Raw genomic sequence first — 20,158 nt, forward strand, 5'->3', positions numbered from 1 at the left:
TTTTTTCTTTTCACACAACAGAATCTAACCACCTTTCACCTTCATTTTGACAGTTGTGAGCATTTTTTGTCGTTATATCTTTATTAAACTTTCTCACATACAAACAAAACAGGCCAGCAGACCATATACTATATGGCCATGCCACTCATCACAAACAAATAATATTATAAAATAGAAGTTGCGCATTCCTCTACAGTACAGCACCTTATTATCTTGAGACATAATGTAATCCATGCTCTCCCATAACAAATTAGTTATACAATAGCACATTGTATGGTTTCCTAACTGTGGTCAGACCCCTCATTGCCATGAAGTCCTGTATGTCACATATTCCCATAGGTATTATATCAAAAATAACCATGTGCCATCGACCTATGGTTGGACGTTTGTAGTCTGTTGGTAGTCTGTCCATCCTTACTTACTGTGCAAGACAATATATTTCTTGTAGTAAGGTTGCATACTAGTTGTGGGTCTGGGTGCTGGCAAAGGGGTCTGTATACTTTAAAGTCTTGCAGCACAAACAGTAAACACACAGATTAGCTGATCTCTGTTCAGTCCAGCTTCAGGAGTTCAACATAAATTGCTAAGGGCCCAGAGCAAGGGCCTTAGAGTCTGAATTCAAAGGTCTCACAGGCCTGTGGGAAGCTAAATCATCATCAGCCTCCCCCCCTTTAAACAATACATCTGATATCGGCCTGTTGGCAACCTGGGAAGAAAGCCATTCTTCAGTGAGTCATTAGGCAAGAGTTGTATTAGTAAGGATTTAAATTCTTCATGGAATTCAAAGCTCATCTGGGCCTGGTGCTTTGCTTATTGGGAATTCGCAGCTCCCTTGACTTCCTGCTCTGTTATTGGTTTTGTAATTGTTTTTCTCTGTAGGTCTACCGAATAAAGTCAATTTAGATTCGGAAAAAAACTCGGAGGGTTGCTTGCTTTTAACTTGTTAATATTCTCTTCATCTTTTTTCCCTTTTTTTTTCACGACAGCATCTTAAGGGTTTACTTTTACGTGGTTTGTTGCCAAATTCATATCATCTCTGTTTATCGCGATTCTCCCTCCAGCTTTATGAGAGAGTCATGAGTCCAGAGAAGCCTCGATAGCCATCAGTGTTTTTAAATTAGCCTCAGAGGGGTCTGTCCGGCCTCTGGGAAGATCTCTTTCCTCCTGCACTGGATCAGAGTAACTCCCATGTGGTTTTGTCAGGTTTCTATACATATAAATGCGATTGAGACATGAGGTCACAGTTGAGACAGTCACTTTAATGGCAATAATTACAGATCACAAAAATAGCAAGTTAGTCTAAATAATTACATAGCAGCAGGAACAATCATAAAACATCTTTAACATCTGAATTCTTGCAAAGCAACAAGGCTATTTCATAAATATTCAGTAGATAAATAAACTCCTCTGATGGGTATACACTGTAGATGAAAACTTGTTCATATATAGCAAAAAACATTGAGTTGTACTTGGCTGATAATTTCAAAACCACACAATTTAACACCATGTAAGTAAACATGAAATATACTCTTTCTGTCTTACCTGATTTGAAGCCTTACTAAGCAAATACACTCGTATAGAACATATCTACAACAACACATTTTTATATCATATACTTTTTGTGTTCACGAAACAGTTTTGAACTGTTTTACTCATTTTGAAGAAAATCTGACAAACGATACAAGATTCTAAGCTGTTACTCTTCAAATCCTCTGAGCTTATGACGTGGCCTCCAGCAGTTCTCTGAGTAAGATGTGATTTTTTTATTTTTTAACTACGATTCAGGCAGAAAGGGAAATGAAAAGAGTGATACCTTTCTCATGTCTGTCCGTTAAGTAAACTGGAGGCTAAGCAGAAAACAGCAGCTGGTTAGCTTAGCTTAGCTTAGCTTAGCTTAGCACAAAAACTAAAAAACTGGGGGAAACAACTGGCCTGGTTTGGTCTGAAGGTCATAAACATGAGTGTAATACAAGCAAGTTACTGGTTCCAGCCGTAGACTGTATATAGATTGGACGATTTATACTTTTTGGTTTGGCCCATGTCCCATCTGCTAACATGAAGGAGGCAGGATTTATGAGCTATACTGCGGCCAGCCACCAGGTGGGGATTTGGCTTCACTTTTGGGGAGTCCATCTTTATATACAACTCATGGTCCCCCATTTTTTATCAGTTTTTTTTTTTATAAATGAGCTTTAGAAGTACATAAGCAGATGTTTTGGACAGAACCAGACTAGTAATTTACCTCTGTTTTTTAATCTTTATGCTAATATAAATGACCTGTTAGCATAAGCTTCATATTAAAGGAATAAATATGAGTGGTATCACTTTTCTCATCTGACTCTCGGGGGACACGTGTTTCCCAAAATGTTTAACTTTTGCTATATCCCCTTACATTGTGAGAAAAACAGTCTTTCACTGCGTCCTCTCCCCGTGCTCAACACAACAGTATTTGCCAATATGTGACGATTAAGCAACAGACTGAGAATAAAAAGCTTCAATATGCACATTCAGTTCATGAGCCTCTGTTGAGACCTAACAGTCGGGTTCAGTTTACCAAGGCATTCTGAATGTGACCAACGACAAAGAAGACATTCAAACGGGCTGAGTATTGTTTGTGTGTGTGTGTATGTTTTTTTTTTTCCGCTGTGTTTGAAAGCTCTATTCAGCACAAAAAATGGTGGCTCCACTACATCCACCCTCTCTTATTAGTTGTGTTCAGCTTTGATTCTCCTGTCATTACTTGTTAATAAAGGTAGAAAATAACAGTCCTGGCCCTGGCCGCCTTTTTAATGACGAGCTCTATTCTTCAGAGTTGCCTGCCGTGGTTCGGCCACAGCGGTCACCACGCTTCAGCGCACTGCACTTCGCCCTTTCATCTCTGACGGCGCTGATCAATGCGAGATCAGAAGGCGAACCACTTCATCTGCTGCCTGTCCATGCGTGAGTGTATCTGAGGGGTTTTCTTTTCCTCTCCCCTTAGCATGTAATTGGCTATGTCTGTCGTCCCCCCCCCCCCCCAAGGCTTAAAGTCTAGTAATCACTGTGTTCAAGACTCGTCTCGGGAGAATTTGGAACAAAAGAGAAGACCAGTTCGTCTACAAACCAGCCACCCTTTTTTGGTTAAATATAACATACACATATCATACAAAGAGATCTTCTTATTTTGAGTAACTGTAGGTACGAGTCGTGTTGGGAATTTTAGAACTAAAATAAATCAGTATGAACATTTCAGAGGCTGCAAGTGTGTGGAAGCATAAAAAAAATGGGGGAGTGTGCTTCAAACACACAACACAACTGTGATTAGTGTTTTTACAGTTCACCCAAACCTACATCTACGTGATTAAAGTCTGACATGTCAGTAACCAATAATGCAATAAAGTGACATTTTCATCATTATCACTTGACTACATTCCACGAGTGCTGGGTTTTTCCTCACTAAAATGTGGTAGGCCACCAATATTTTAAAAAAACATCTGGATAATGACGTGTTACAGCAAACCACCATGATATACACGTACACTTCTGCACCGAGGACCAGGCGTCCAACTGCAGGATAGGACAAAACTGCAAAACTGCTAAATGTCTCTCTAATTTGAAATATTCATCCAGTGTAAAAACATTGACAGCCACAGCTCTCAGAATGTTAATTTAAGGTTAAAGCTGCAAAGATTTAACAGTCTTAAAGTCTTAAGGTAATTTGTTTCATGTAACAGTGAATAACCAAACTCTCAGAGTGTGACTAATTCTGCTGTAGCTTTCACCAGCTTTCATTTCTTTCAGACTCGCACTTCAGTCAGTGTTAGATTGGTTCACTATTGATTTTTTCTAGAGTGGCACAACATCTTGAAAACAACACGTCGGAGGAAAGACACAGAGGCAACTCAGTGTCAGACGTTAATGGATAAATCACAAAGATCTGAACCAGAGATTTTTTTTTGTTTGTAAAGTATTAATTCAAGAAAGGGCAGTAATGTATTTAAAGTCATGAGGTTAACCCTTTCACAAGATCTTTTGTTTTCTACGGAACATTTTCAGTCACGTACCCACTCGTGAACAAGAACAAGTGACTGACTCATCCAGAGACATCACTTCAAACTTGATAGATACTCAAGCAAGTTTCTTTTTTTTAAACAGTACACAACAAATTTCGAGTTTTGAAACTTGAGAGCTCGACAGTCTGCCCCAAAATAAACTGGAATAAGTCTTCAATAGAATCTTCTCTGTGGGTTTCAAATGTAAAACCTGATTTGAGTGGCCCAAGTCAGGAAACAATTATTTCATGAATAAAACTTTCTACCAAACACGACATTTCTGCTCAGGGTTCATTTGACTGCCCTTCTGGCACTGGAAAGCTTCTGAGAAGGCTTCGAAATTCTGGAGAGATCCAAGCACCCTAAAGGGAAAGGAAAGAAAACATTAAGAAATATCTGTGAGTGGAGCTGCATTGATTATAATGCTTTAATAAGGAATACAAAACAACTGGACTATTAGAATGGCACTCTTTAGAGCACATACCTCCACCAAGGCCAAACTGTCTCCTTAAAATCAAACAAGCTGCACCACATTTCACTCATAGCAACCAGTTCCCTAAATGTGCCTGAATTTTTTTCATTGACATCCAAGAATTAATTCCCTGGGAAATTAGTGAAAATGTTAAAAAACTAAAATCTTAGTTAAAGAAAAAAAAAAAAAAAGCCCATGTCCCTCCCTTACAGCAAGTTTCATTGAAATAAGTTCAGTAGTTTTTGTGTACTCACACTGACAATCTAACAAACAAACCAATGGACAAAGGCAAAAACACAACCTCCTTGTTTAAAGTAGTAAGTCCTCACTGGTTTTAAAAATGTGCTGCCTCTGCTGTGAACACCAGGTCATACTGAAGCTGATTACCTGTATTCTAAGGGACTGTGTGAGTCGGTCTTGATGGACTGGCTGGCATACTCAGGCCGATAAGCACCACACCACACCTGGAGATAAAACAGTTACAGAGAGGGAGGAGAGAAGAAGAGAGAAATCTGTTAAGAAAAGCCGTCATTAAATGTTAAATCAAATGAATTCCACAATTCGCATCTCATCTCAAATATTTACAATAGTTTATTCAGAATGTATAATAAAATCACCTGCTTATAGTTTATTAAAACACTTTTGATAATTATCCTTATAGGTGCAGGTTTGGCAGTTATTTCCACTCATGTACCAACAGAACAGACTTGTTGCTCTGATGCACTTTCAGTTTTTTGCTTGTGTTTTAAATTCCCGGGCATCACAAAGGTGTTTACTTTGGCGGCTTTTCTCATTCTCTATTTTTTTTAGCTGAACACTGATTTTTATCTGCGATTGTTTCAGCGTCTCCCCCCCTGACGCCCTGTTTGCTTCTCAGCACCAAACATCCTCTGAAAAAGGCTCCTCCTGACCTTTCGCTCTCGAGTTCAGGTTTTCAAATCCTCATCTGACCTCTGTCTGATGAAATAGAACTTTCAGAAACAAAACATCCCTTCAGTTATACTCACTTGGGCAAAGTTAAGAAAGAAAAGTTGCTTGTGATCCATGTCGAGACCAGGTAGACATGGCTCCTCGCCCTCCATCTCCACCCACTTCAGATAAGCCTTTAAAATAAACAAACACATACAATTATTTTAATTTAGTTGTTATTGCCTAATATTAAAATGTGGTTTAGTGCTTTTGAATCGAACCTTATATGCTTGACGAACTCCTCCGTTGTCGGCAATGTTCTCCCCCAAAGTGCTGATTCCACTCACCTGCGTTACACAAACAAAACCACACACCGACGTGAAACCACTCATTCTGCTGGTCTCTTAATACATGGTTCACACAGTCGGGGATTACAGCTGAGACAACACCTCTCATTTCACGCAGGCCACACGGGTGCTTACGTTTTGTCCACCTGCTAGCTTCCAGTTGAAGTTGCCGTACTGCTGCACCATGCACTGCGACTGCTCTTTAAAATGCTCGGCAGAGTAATTACTCCACCAGTTCAGCATATTACCGTCCTTGTCAAAATTACGACCTGTAAGGAAAACAACGTGTGAGGCTAAGGGATGTTTTCATGTCCCAAACATAGCAGCATTTGAAAAACAGCTTGTTTGACAGATTTGAAATTGGTTGTTCTAATGATAAATGGTATTTATCCGTTCAGGTTTCTAAAAACATCCACGATGAGTCACTAGCGTCTCACCGTTGTCATCGAATCCATGTGTGATCTCATGTCCGATAACCATTCCTATTCCACCAAAGTTCAGGGCCTGGTGCTGATGTTTATTGAAGAACGGCGGCTGCAGGATCCCAGCAGGAAACACTGGACACATGAAAACAACAGGAGTGAAAACACTGTGTACAGGCAGCACTGATGAGGATTACATTGAAGAGAGACTAGGTTATTCCATGAAAACACCTCTGAGGGCCTCACTGAAGCTCTCACCTATCTGGTTTCTGTTGGGTGAGTAGAATGCGTTCACCACTGCAGCACCAATGATCCATCTGAGGAGGGATTGAGAAAAATGGATTGTAGCCGATAAAAAAGCACAAACTGCATTTTTAGCTGGAGGAAGCAGGATTCACAAGAGGAGCATATTTTGCTCTGTGAAAAAAATGTTTTTAGACCGTCGTGTTCAATGTTCTTTGATTCTCTAGATGAGGACACAGGTTGTTTTTTTCTTGGGACTATAAAAGCAGTAAATTGGTGCAGCGTGTCCCTTTCATTAAATCTGTTTTTTTACAATAAGGCTGAACACGACCTGGTTTATTCTCCTGGTAACAGACAGAGGAGCCAAAATGTTAAACTGTCTCGCAAAACCATATTTGTGTAATCCACCTCACTTAGAAGAGGAATTTGTGTTCTAACCTCCGATGACATTTTCGGTCACGCACTTAGAAAACCATGGCGTCTGCCTGAGTTCACGACCTTGTGCTTTTACTATTAAGAGCATTTTGTACAATCAGCAGCTTACAAGTCAGGATCCACCGGTTCCCTGAGCTTCTTCAGACTCTTTTGCGCCTCAGACTTCAGGTTCTCCAGGATGTTCTCAAAGTAGTGTTCTTCACTAAAGTTCAGCTGGGAAGAGAAAGGGGACGAGATCAGTGAAAAGAGAATCTTTGAGTTATTACCTTTACCAAGGAGCTTATGTTTTCTTCAAGTTCGCAGGGAATAATTCATGGATCTAGATGAAAAAAATCAATCTATTGGGCCTTGGCGGTCGTATGCTAGTGTCCACAGTGTGGCCTGTAGACATGGACTCAGTGTCTACTTACATGTGCATACTCCTGGTCAAGTTTCAGGTTGCTTTGCTGTAGAATATGATCTGGATAACCAATGTGCTCCTTGATTGCCATGGCCTATAAGAGAAGCAGAATGATCTGTATGATATGAATAAACATGTGGGTAAGATCCTCCATTATCTCCTCAGTGTGACTACAAACTGCACCTTCTCTCTTGCTTTCTCTTTTGAGGGTGCGTCCATCCAGCTTAACTCCTCGAGAGTTTCCACATAGGCTTTCTGGATCTTACCGATGAGGTCACTGACCTGTGAACATTTGACACAAATACCAAAGATTGCAGTCACAGTCCAATGCAGAAGTAAAGTTTTCATAATAACGAGCTCCTGAGGCTACAAATTAGAGGGTGTTTTGTTTCATGGCATAAAATGTTTCACGATATGGACACAAAACGCTTGACAGGTACATCATGCATTTTGTAACACGTGTTTTTAAAGACACAGTACTTGTTGTAATTATAATTCTTACTATGATGACATATGTTATATTATTTAAACTGCATTTTACTATACCGTTATTGCATATTGGCTTAGTCACTTACAGATGCCCACAGGTGGATTTAGATAAGGTAAGAAACAATACGATAGTTAGATATTTTAGTAACATAGTCAGAATGAGGGAGACATGAGAACGTTTGAAAGTATGAAATAGAATAAAATAGGCAATAAAAAGAAAAAACTTGAATTGGTGTATTTAATGTGAAGTTCTGCTAATGTATATCGAAAGAATTTTAATTTATAGTTATTTTTGCAGTGTCATTACCACAATGTGTAACAATGAGATCTGGCATGAAATGCATTTCCTAAAACTAAATTGCTTTGTGTTGTTAATACTTGACTATGACTGTAGATTCATATCCTTGATTTAGTGACGCAATGCACAATGAAGCTTGAAAATGAACTCTTGGCCCCTCCATGTCAATTTGGTGCACATAATGAATGTCACACCACGAACCTTTGTGCACAAGCTCAGGCCTCATAGTTTGACGTAAACATCTGCTGTGGTAGTAACTGATTTCCATGCTCTGACGAATATGTATATCTGATTGGTTCAGTGGTGTTTATAGACCCAAAAAAACAACTCACCATTCGTTTACTTTCTCCGGCGAAGGTCTCACGCACATACAGAGCGCCAACTGCGTTCTCCATGCTGCTCTGGACGTAACGGACGCATTCCCGCCACCAAGCATCCTCCACTGTCGTCCCATAGAGAGTCTGTCCACACACACAGACACACACACTGGAGAACTGTTTTTCACCCTGCTCACATTAACATGTGTCATGCCCTGTGATGCCACGCGGGTCGTACCTTCCTGTAACGGGCTCTGGCATCTTTGAAGCGGCGGCTCAGGCTATTGACTCTTTCAATGATGAGCTGCCAGCTGAGGTAGTTCTGCATAGTTCTGCAAACGTATATTATTTGATAAATTCAACCTGTTCTTTAAAGACTGAATCTTTATGGTGTCAGCGTTGGACGCCGCTTTTGGCCTGACCTGGCGCTGTGTCTGGAGAGAACGTCATTCATCTTCTCCAGGTAGGGGGAGCTGTACACCACCACCTCCTCCTCTAGCTGGACCTCGACGGACACACTCGACAGCACACCCTGAATAAATCGTGTCCAGTTAAATCCCTGGAAAAGAGATGTTAACATGTTAAGTTTTGCTGACTATGTTTAGAACACCACAAGTTAAGGTAAATATGGGTTACAGCATTTAAAAGAGATTCTTGTTTATTTAGCTTTTTTCCCTTTTTTCTAGTGGGGGACGTTAATCACAACTAACTCCAGAGACAATGTGGAAAAAGTGTGTGGAAATCAGTTTTTCCACCAAAAGATAGAAAATTATTTGAACCGTTCAACTGTCTGCTCTATGTTAATGTAATGCAGAAGAAAGAAGTAAAACCTCACTTACATTAAAGCTGAACGTGCTCTGTAATTCACCCAGTGTCATCTTGTTGTAGAGAACTGTGACATCTTGTCTTTCCTCTGCTGGTGATGTGGCCTGTCCAGCAACAGGGAAGAAAAAAACCCACTGTCTATAGACGGATGCTTGGTTTTATATTTACTGAAAAAGAAATGGGTTAAAAGTTTGACTGATCTCCCTGGTTCACACTAAATTGAGCCTGGCTCTCTTGTTCACAGGAAGCAGAGACTGGAGCTGCTCATTTATCATTTATCATCTAGTCATTATTCATTTTCCTCAGGTCCCAGAATTCCATTTCCTGTTGTGGCCGACACTCACGTTGGCGATGTCTGTCTCCAGCTCCAGCACTTGCATCATTTCCTCCCACACATGCTCTTCATCCTGGGTCAAGTTCCTGTCCTCTCGGGTTATCTTCGCGATAGAGAACATGAAGTGCAGGTAGGCGTCTCGAACCTGTGGTACCAACAATCAAATAAACTGATAATGTTGCCTCCACAACAAAATCCAGGTTGTGTCAGGAAGTAAGTTTTTAATCTGATAAATTTGCCAGATTGTCAGTTAAAGCTACAGTCATGTATATTTGTGTTGCTGTATGATTGATAACTGTAACGTGACAACATTATAATTTGGTTTTAGTACCATTCATACACTAACCCTATAGAAAAAGCTAATTTTCTCTCTGATTGTCTCCTTTGGTTTTGTAGGTCGTAAAGAGACAGCAGTATAAAATGAGAACAACTCACTGTGGAACGTTCAATTGAGTTTGATTGTTTTAGTTGTTGCTAACTCAAAACCACGAGGTTAATGGAATATTTGTGCTGCTTGAATTAAGTTTTAATCAAGACTAGTCATCAGGAATCCAATGTTTTAAAAAAATCTAAAAAGCCATTGCTAAAAGCCACCCACAAAAGTCCACTTACCTCCATTGTACTAAAGTGAAAACAGCAATGTTGGAGATAGGCATCTCAAAAATATGTAAGATAAAACTTTAATAAATCAAATAAAAATTACATAAAACCTAAACTACCTGCGTTGTCTGATACAGTTGAATAAGGAGGTGTATCTTTCATTGAGATTTATGAGACCTGATCCTTTATGGTATCACCTTTTTGTAGTTTCCATCATTGAAGTAATAGTCTCTTGATGGCATTCCAAGTCCTGGCTGGTCAATCTGTTCAATATACCAGAAGAGCAATACAAAATGTTTGCACATGTATTTTTTACATTGTGATTAAAAGTTAAGGCAGAAATACTATAAAAAATCCCATGAAAACCAACTGTTACATTTTTTGTACTAATATGAATATAAATATTTTCTACATGTCCAAACCTGATACAGCGTATTCCTCTGTACCATTAACTACATGGTCCTCCTGCCATAAATACTGTTTACAGCACTAAATGCATGTTAATATGCAGCTGAAAATAGACCCCAACAAGTTCACTATTTACTCCTGTCTGAGATAGATATAGAATAATTGCAGCCTGGTCTGTAATAACTGCATAAAGGTTGATGTTATTTGTGCTCAGATAAACAGTAATCTCACATAAATGATATGACGCCGAGAGTCCCGGTCGTCTGTCCAAACGTACAAGTCCAGCAAAACCTTCTTGTGGAAACGAGCAGTGAGCGTCGCCAGCGTGTCCTCGAGGCTCCACATCTCCTCTGCAAACAGGAAAACATCAGAACTTAATTAAAACACAAAAATATAAAGAAGTATTCAACGTAGCAGGCTGCAAAAAGCAGGCTGCCCCTGCTGCTCTGGGTCCCCTGTGTTAATCTGTGTGAGTATATGCGAGGATGGTGCAGTTTGTGATTTGAGTTTCAGGAGCTTGGGGAAGAGCAATGTAGAATATTCAAAGCATCCTTCAGAGTTCTGATTGAGGACCTGCTCCTCTTCCCACTCCATGCTCCTCACCTAACTGCTCGGCTGAAGAGCCTCGGCCGGCCTCTTGATCCCATCAACAACGCTCATACTCAGCTATACACTGAGTCCAAACATAGCTGCCCTGTCTCCATGTGAGTATTTGATTAGGAATATGAGTGCTTGTGTTACAGGTGCACATTTGCCTGTTTGTACAGAGTAAACACTAATCAGAGTACAGAGGTATTTCTACCTGTTGTGGAGTTCCAGTCGTCTGAGGCCACAGGCCAGTCTCCGATACTCTCAATGAGCGTCAGGAGGGGCTGGGAGTCACGCTGCTCTATGAGGCCTGCAGGTAAAATACCACTTAATAATACATACAGTATAACATATAACAGCAACACTGCAGTCTATCTACTATTCACCTTCAGTGAGACTGAAAGATCCTGTTGTGTGTGGTTTTTGCATGTTCTCACCATGTCTGTGTGGGTGGTCACAGGCTTCCTCCCACAGTCCAAAGACATGCAGCTTAATTTAATTGGAGACTCTAAGGTGACTGTAGGTGTGAATGTGAGTGGGAATTTTTTAATTCTTATTGTTCATTGAGCACAATGCTTTTTTCCCCATTTTTTTTAAATTAAATTGTATTTATGTAGTATAGTAGAGGGAGGCTGTCTGTACGATCGGCTGTTCAGGTCAACATGCCTGTGCTCTTGCCTCCTTCTAGTGAAGAAACCTATTTTTAGAGTGAGTGAAAAGATCCTTACTCTCATTCATGCAGGAGCTGTAAAGGGTTTTGGCCTTTCTGATGGCATCCCTGTCCTGTTCGTTCTCCGTCTCCAGAACACCTGCAAAAACAAGACACATGCAAACATTTCCACTCCGAATGAAACCCACGCATGAGGCTCTGAATGCCACCACCCACTGACCACCAAAGGTTAGACCCATGACCCTGGCATTGCGCGGCTGTGCCAGCTGACCTTTGAGGACAATCTCCAGCTTGTCCCTCAGAATGTCAAAGACACTGTGACGAGAGCTGGTCTCCGGGATGACATGGCGCTCCAGCCAACCCCCGCAGGCGTACTGGTAGAAATTATCGCAGGGCTTCACAGACTTATCCATGTTCTGCAAGAGCCGAGCAGCTAGCGGGGAAAGAGAGAAACATGGACAGGGTGAAGGTTCGGTATGTGGTCTAATTTTTGCAAGGATGGGGGGTTGACTTTGCAAAAGGAATCAGCAGGGAAGCAAAGAAAAAACACTTCCTCTCACCTGCAGTAACACAGTCCGCAGTTGTGCACACATTGTTGAGGTTGGAGCGAAACAGCTGGCCTGGAAAAATCAGTGTTGACACTCATGAGAGAGAACGTGAAGAGACTGGTGGATGTTGCTGTACAAAGTATAAAGCAAATTCTAATTAGCCTGGATCTACAGTCTGTGTGTGACGGGCGATGTCTGTGTCAGCAGCGACTTTCACTTTTGTGTGGCACTGCTGATGAGGCAGTAAAGAGAATTACAGTAGTACAGTGACTGTCAGAGGTGCGGTGCTGGAATATGCCACATGCCGGCCCACTGGTTCCACAGCGTATCCTGCGTTCAGTTTACAGGATTAAAAGACTCACCCTCTCGTGTTGAGCTCCTTGACACACTGGACCTGTTCGATTGTTCTGAGATGGATGAAAGAGACAGATTTTATTTATTTCTAAATAATGAAGAAAACGGCATCATCTTTACACCATCGGCTGGCCACATTGAGAAGTTGCACAGAGAAAATAAAACAATCTTTTCTTTAAAAATTGCTTCAAAGCTGCAGTTCAAGGTCAGAAAGGTCAGATAACGGTTGTTATTATGAGCCGATACTCAAGACAGATCATCAAGTGTGTAAAGTACTTCATGGTTCATTTTGGAGATGTTTCGACCACCACTCTCATTTCCTGTGTCAAGTTGGGCTCACAAGCAGAAAAAAACCGAGCAGACACTTCATTACTGCTGCCATCTGTAATATCTGGACCTGACAGAGCCATTACCTTTCACAACTGATGTGTAGAGGACTACCAGCCCGGCCAAGGCACAGCTGACCAACAGCAGAAGCACGGACAGACTGATCTCTGCGACAGTCCAACGACGCTTTCCAGGTTTACTTGATTTCTCCATGATATCCATTTGACTTTCGGATTTGCCCATATTCCTCCTGACTGTGGGAGAGACACGGTTAGAGTGTGGGATGGTCCAGGCAGAGAGCTACCAGTGTGTGTGTGTGTGTGTGTGTGTGTGTGTGTGTGTATATGTATGTGTGTGTGGGCTGTGGGCTGTGGGCTGTGCAGTGAACCATCAGTAAACAGTGCCAGCTGACCTGCAGTGAGTGAGATTGAACTGCTGAACACCTACAACAACTTCACTGACAGTTGTTGGGAAACTGTTTTGTGTAGTTGCAAAAAACAGTTGGTCACTTTTCACCTATTTCTCTCTTTTTGTATCATCGTTTTTATAGTTATTGTTTCGCTTTTTTGTAGGCTTTTGGGTTGTTCATTTCTCACCTTGAAAAATCATGATAGTCTCAATAAAAGCTTAAGAGCTTGTTGCAGCCCCTCTGATTGATTTATCCTCCGCGTTAACAAGATGATTTCAAAAGGAAAGGAATTGGTAGATTTAGTAGGAGAGTTTCATTGCCAAATAATTGATAAGTTCTGTAATGCATTTAATAAAAGAAACCATATGCCATTGAGTCCTGTGTGTCAGAACCCCCCCCCAAAAGGGTCCCAATATGATTATATATATTATTTTCTATACTATCAAATATTTGCCTTTTTCATTGTAAATATTGTAATATGTTCTTTTTTTCATTCCAATAAATCCTTCTAAAGAAATATTCTGAAAAGTGGTTGGTTGCATTGCTCACATCTCAAGTCCAGTAAGAACAGACACTGTGAGGAGGGGTCTACAGCTTTTCATAGAACCTCTGATCTTTGGTTTTAACATCAACAAACACTGTAATCTTACCTGCCACGACTTTACAGTACATTATATTACAGATGTTAACATTTGTTTTTAATGTATTCTTCTCCATATGGTGGAGCACTAATGTCTCACTGTATGAGGCTTTGGCTGTTTAACAGATTATAATAATGGTGGTTCTACAGTGTTAAACCCACCTCTTCTAATAACCTGACCATATTTTGTTCAGCGTATGACTTCATTTGAAACATAATTTTCACTTTAGCACCGAGCTCCATCTGTTGCCGAGGACAGAGAGGAGTCATTGTGTACAGTCAATGTGACAGTTATGCTGGAAACGATTTGGCAAAGAGTAAATTACCATTAAAGTTAATGTGTGTGTCTTTGAATTGTTGAAAAGACACATGCGCATGCACACACAAACCCAGCTTGTACAATAATTATGTATGTGTGAAGACAATATTGCAAATGAGCATTTGTGCAGGGGACAAAACGGCAATCACCCATGGCTTTCAGCAGCATCGCTTCGCATCTATTCACTCTGCAGCACCTGTTTCTCCATAACCAGCCCCACGGCCCTATCATTAGGCCTGACAGGGGACGGGCTGTAAATCAGAGGTTCACACTGCTGTGCCCCATTAGCCCTTCCTGATGAATACTCATGGGCACATATCTGTGGCACTACAGTGATGAAGAGCAGACAGGGGCTTGTTAGAGCTCCACTGCCAACCTCAGCATCAGATTGCACAGTAATGCTCTCTGAGGCGAAATCCTGGCTTACTGCATTAAAGACAGGTCGCGCTTTATGGAAAACTGTGTGATAATGTGCAGTCTGCTGCGTCAGTACAAGATTTGTTGCGCGGCAGAAACAGTTATTTACATCTTTATGTCATCATCAGATGACTGTGCAGCTGTTATGTCCAACCCTCACTGCTTATTATCTGTCAGGACACAGGAAGAATTTATTTTTGATTTATCTATAGTAACGTGAATTTCTAACTGTGTTCATAAACAAAAAACGAGAATTCATAACCTACACCACTTATCCTTTTAGGGTCATTGGTGGGCCAATCCCTGCTGACAATGGGCAACGGGCGAGTTACACCCTGGACAGGTTGTCAGCGTATCAAGGGGCCAACATGTAGAGACAAACAACTGCTCCCACACATATTCACATCTATGGAGAAGTCGCTGGTTAATCTAACCCCAATATGCAGGATTCAAACCCCCCCAAAAATGAGGCAGCAGTGCTAACCACTCCGACACTGTGCCGCCCCAACAACAAACATGATGAATATTAGGTTGATGACTCATTTGCAGCTTAATACATCATGATTGTTGAAATAGACAAAAGGATAAATAATATTTTCATCCCGATTTTTCTAATCGTAGAAATAATTCAGACTCACTGTTTAATAAATAGCATCAGATTTGAACAGACCAGTAAAAGCAGGCCAGTCTTAATGCCCTCTTAATAATAATGATAATAATAATAACAACAGTAATGATAATAATAATAATAATAATAATAATAATAGTTGTGTAAGAAATATATTAACTTGTATGAACTGTGACATGACCACTGTCTTTAACTATCTCAGCTTTGATTGTTTTATCTTGGCGTCTTTTTAGAGACAGCTAATTACACATAAGGGCTGTCGTTTTGTTTTTTTTTCATTCAAAACTCAAAGATACTATTTGACTGTGAGGACAAAATGCAAATGTACTGTTCCTGCCAACGATTACATGCACTGCTGCCGTTGTAGTAAAATATGTTATAGAGGTGTTTTTCTCTCAACACAAAATGTACAAATAATCACGACACAGACACCCACAAAATCTAAGTTAGTAATGATTAAGTCGTGTGAATTTAACTCATAATAATATGAAAAAATACATGCTAGTTCAAATAGTATTAGACATTGGTACCTGTAAATCCAAATATATTTCCGAATAGAGTCTGTATATGAGCTCCCCAAAGCCTATGGTAAGGACCAAGGATAAACAAGACCCGAAATAGCTGATGTCTCCTCATTGCTGTGAGTGCAGGATAATAGTTGACCCTAAGAGTGATCCGCATTTTTATTAATTGCAAAAAAAAAGTAACAAAATACTGGCAACAGAGTAAGAGGGAGCAGTGACAGAGAAAGGGAGCTTCACAAGCTGCTGTGAACAAGCTTCTCCAGTTTGGTGCTGGAGCACCACAGAGCGGCACAGGCCTCTGCAGAGGTGATCAGTAAAGGATCTTTAAAACAGAAACGTCACCAACTGCACTAAATCTCTGTTGTCTCTGATTGAATCAGGTCCCTAGCTGTGGACATTTGTCAGCTGCAGTGACACTCAGTACTTGAAGCTTTTTAAAGCACTCAGAAAACTACAGAAACAATCATGGTGTTTTAACTCGGTTCCAAAGAGGTTGCTGCTGATCCACTGACCTTATAATTAAAGCTTGTTTCCGCCTGGTTCTATACTGAACTGGACACAACAGGTTGAACAGGCAATGCATCAATACTAGTAGTCATGCGTTCAATGCACGTTAACTGAAGTGCATTGAACAGTGGAAACGTGGGAAAAGACGACATGATCAGTGATGACGTGTCACTTCCACTTCTGCATCCAGCGTCACTGAGTTGGAGAGGGACCGATTAAGTGTGTAATTTAAATCACTTCATTCAAGTCAGTCGAAAGACTTGGCGAATGATCACAGCGCCGTTCACAGCCGCCGTGATGCACAACGCATCCTCTGCCCGTCTTCAGTCGACTTTGGATCCAGCGGTTAAGTCAGAGATGTTTTGTTCAGTGTAGCACATAAACTAAGCCCTGATAAGCAGCGTTTATAGGCTCCATCGCTCAGAGACCACCTGACTGCAGCTGAGTGTTTCTGTGGCTTTCATAGTCAGACAGCCTTTTGACAAGCAAGTATAAAAACAAAACATTCATATCATCCAATTCAAAAGCATTGACCAAGAGTACTGTTGGCAGATTCTTTAAAAGTGATGAAGCTCTTTTAAATTCAAATCCAGTGGAAAGGGGCAGCGCACTTTCAAATATTTATTTTATGCTCTAATGCAGAGAGCTAACATTTTTCAGAACCAAATGATAAGTCAGGCCATACTGGTTTTTATTTCTGCACAGGTACATACACAGGTAGGTAATAACTCTGTGGCACGAGTGAAAGGAGAAATAATGCAAAAGGCTCCAGCGACACCAATAGTTCAATTTCCTCAGTTGTTTCCTCTGCCTGATTATTTGTAATTTGACCTCCATAGTGAAACATTATAGTGTAATCAAAAGGGTCAAAAATAAAATCCTTCCTCTGAAAGTGAGACTAATCTGTGTGAAATGTTTTCAAAGGATTAAGATTAAAATGCTGCCGTGTCCAGTGGCTGGTACTGTTCTTCTCTAAACTTCCCAAACAAAACAAGGATCCCAGGTGAGGCTGTGCCAACAGTCTGCACACTTTTCTACACTTCAGTGTTATTCCCCACTGACCATAACACCCTCACATCTATAATAATGACATCTCCCACACAAAAAAATCCCAAAAGCTTTAAATCTGAAGGGGACGTTTGTATGGAGGGCATTCCCTGTTTGAAATCTGTCCCTGAGACAATCCGCCACTTCCCTCCCACCTCTGAAACACCTTCACTTGGGGCACCTGAGCAGGAATCTAGATCTAAAACATCCAGAGGCTTACCTTTTTGTGTGGATGGTAGATGTCCCTGAGCCGTTCCCCCCCACAGCGCGCTAATATCTCAAACACCCCTCCTGAGCATCCACTCAGAGCTGGTGTGTAGAGAAATGAGTCTGTGCTGCGGGCTGAAGGAGACGCTATCCAGTTCAGCTCAGCGCTGCTCAGGGAATGAGTGAGGCAGCGAGAGAGAGGGAGAGGGGGAGCAAGAGGGAGGGAGAGAGAGAGAGAGATGGAGAGAGAGAGAGAGGAGACAGATGGGAGGTGATAGCACTGGATTGTTTTCGATTACATGACTGTGGAGGGGAAATTGTTGGGGATGTGTGTGTTTTGTAGGAGGGAGGCGGGTTAGGCAACGTGTCTGTGTGAATCTGAAGGGTCATATGTGACAGAGAGCATCAGTTTCTGATGTGTTCAGTGTCCCCAGCTGCTGAGCCCCAAGTGCAGAAAGATCTGGAAAGACTGCAAAGACACAAAAACACGATTTTAAAGTTATCTGCAGATTTAACATCTTTGGATTCGTGGATTTACATCCTCCCGTTATAGTCCATGCACACACTACTCACCACTGCTGCCCTTGTCATCCCTCTGTCCTCTGGTGCCGAGGATGATTTGTCTTCAGGGAGATCTCGGATGGCAGTGGTGTGCCTGGTGGGGGTCTGAACCCCGGCCTGGTGTCAGATTGAAATGGCACGGTGCCCTGGCTCATTATCAGCCTGATTAACCACACTAATTCGCTGATAATAAAGAGATAGAGTGGGGGCCACAGTGTGTTCGGCTGGTGCTCGTAGGCGCCCAGTTGCTCAGGTGGTGCTGCTGCCCGAGACAAGATGAGAGTAAACAAGTTATGCGCAGATTGATTTCAGTCAAAATCTAAATCGAAACGAGCATTTAGAGAAGAAGAAGGAGCATGAAAATGTTGAAGTATCGAAGCAGAAGCTTAAAATAAACGTGTTTTGGAGAAAAGAAACTGTTGTTTTAAATTTTTAAATAAACAATACTTTCATAAGCCAATATTTACACGAACAAGTATTTAACTCTGCCTACAAATCTAACCACAATGAAATAAAACATGTTAATAAATGCGTAAATATACTTTATTTTAGTGAGAGAGGTCAAGCTCCACTTCTGATTCGCTGTCTGTGTTTCCGACATTTCCTACATCCATTAATTTCCATTCGTTCATCCATGGACATTAATGGACTTCAGTTACAGATACAGAATAATGATCTTCAATCTTTAATTTGATATTTTTATATTCTGAAGTTGATTACACTTTTTTAAGGGCATGTGCATAAATATAATATGTACATATGTAAAAACTTTTCATAACATAACCAAAAATAACAAGTAAAAAAACATTCTGTCAAACCTCTTGCGGAATAGATTTTAAAATTTTAATGTGCATCATAATCTAAACTCACCATGACTTATTCATCTTCCATGGTAAGACATATTGGTCACGTGAGCACTTTCTTGAAATACTGGTTCATGGTCTACAGGGAAAGAAATCAGCAAAGGCCAAGAGACAACATGTAATCAGGCATAACGGTGTCACAGTTCTGTCCCCCTGAACCATGACGTCATCCCACATGCATGGTGTCGTGGGTTCACTGCAAACCAACGAATGACAAAGCGCATGACATTAAAGTAGTGAAGTAAATTTATGATTCTGAGAGGAAAGCTTCTTTATCTTAGTCGCTATTTACATAGGAGAATCTGATGTAATTGAGCTTCTTTTCTAAGAAGAACATCAGTGCTTTTAAAAGGTGGGTTGCTTTATCCCAGCCTTTTATTTTATCCCTTTTTTATCTTTTCTGATTTATGACGGTAAGGATTCAAAATCTTTTAACTCTTATCGGCTGTGTCTCTGCTTTCGGCTCTGAGCTGCAGAATCGTCCACTCACGTGTCGCTCGCTCCATTTCTGCCATGATCATTACCCAACTTCGAATCCTTACATTGCTGCAGTTTTCACTCTAGATATTACACCGTACATGTTTGAGTTGAGTGCGGACCACATGCCAAGTCTAATTACGTTTAAATAGGGAACCTCAAATTCGATTATTGGAGATTCATTTGCTGTCAGGCAGTGTATGCTTGTGCTCACACAGGCCATAAACAACCACCGAACTGTCTCAGTGATTAGTGGATCTGAAAAACAAGCTTGAAAGCTTTTTAATTAGGCTATTGTGGAAGGCTGCTACTGTATGTATTTGATGGAGAAGGCTGTTAAACTTTGCTAAAAGCCTGCGGCAAAAACTGAAATATGTGCTTGGAAACTCTCAGATTTAAAAAAAGGGGAGTTGGCTGTTGCCAGTTTATATATTTTGGTAAAGAATTGTCTTGTATCTAAAAGTGATATTAAATTACAGGTTGCATAATGTAGAGAAGATAAGAATGTTCTTTTCTTTTACAACCTAGATTAAAAAATCAGC

The 20,158-nt window shown here is 40.8% G+C and overlaps 1 protein-coding gene across 1 annotated transcript; it reads right to left on the reverse strand.

Annotated features, from left to right (window-relative positions):
* Window positions 1-1,238: 1,238 nt before the first annotated feature.
* On the reverse strand, window positions 1,239-18,621 carry mmel1 (membrane metallo-endopeptidase-like 1). The gene is made up of 25 exons (XM_034585948.1): window positions 18,289-18,621; window positions 17,729-18,184; window positions 13,104-13,271; window positions 12,699-12,743; window positions 12,349-12,408; window positions 12,060-12,221; window positions 11,847-11,927; window positions 11,333-11,428; window positions 10,762-10,880; window positions 10,320-10,385; window positions 9,533-9,667; window positions 9,203-9,292; window positions 8,786-8,922; window positions 8,602-8,695; window positions 8,379-8,507; window positions 7,443-7,541; window positions 7,270-7,353; window positions 6,969-7,072; window positions 6,440-6,498; window positions 6,197-6,316; window positions 5,895-6,028; window positions 5,694-5,759; window positions 5,511-5,606; window positions 4,891-4,967; window positions 1,239-4,393 (listed from the first exon to the last, which is right to left on the reverse strand). The coding sequence occupies exons 3-25, from the start codon at window positions 13,258-13,260 to the stop codon at window positions 4,294-4,296; spliced, it is 2,310 nt and encodes a 769-aa protein (XP_034441839.1). The 5' UTR covers window positions 13,261-13,271; window positions 17,729-18,184; window positions 18,289-18,621; the 3' UTR covers window positions 1,239-4,293.
* Between the last annotated feature and the right edge of the window lie 1,537 nt (window positions 18,622-20,158).

The sequence above is a fragment of the Hippoglossus hippoglossus genome, chromosome 5 (assembly GCF_009819705.1).
Source record: "Hippoglossus hippoglossus isolate fHipHip1 chromosome 5, fHipHip1.pri, whole genome shotgun sequence".
Taxonomy (NCBI): domain Eukaryota; kingdom Metazoa; phylum Chordata; class Actinopteri; order Pleuronectiformes; family Pleuronectidae; genus Hippoglossus; species Hippoglossus hippoglossus.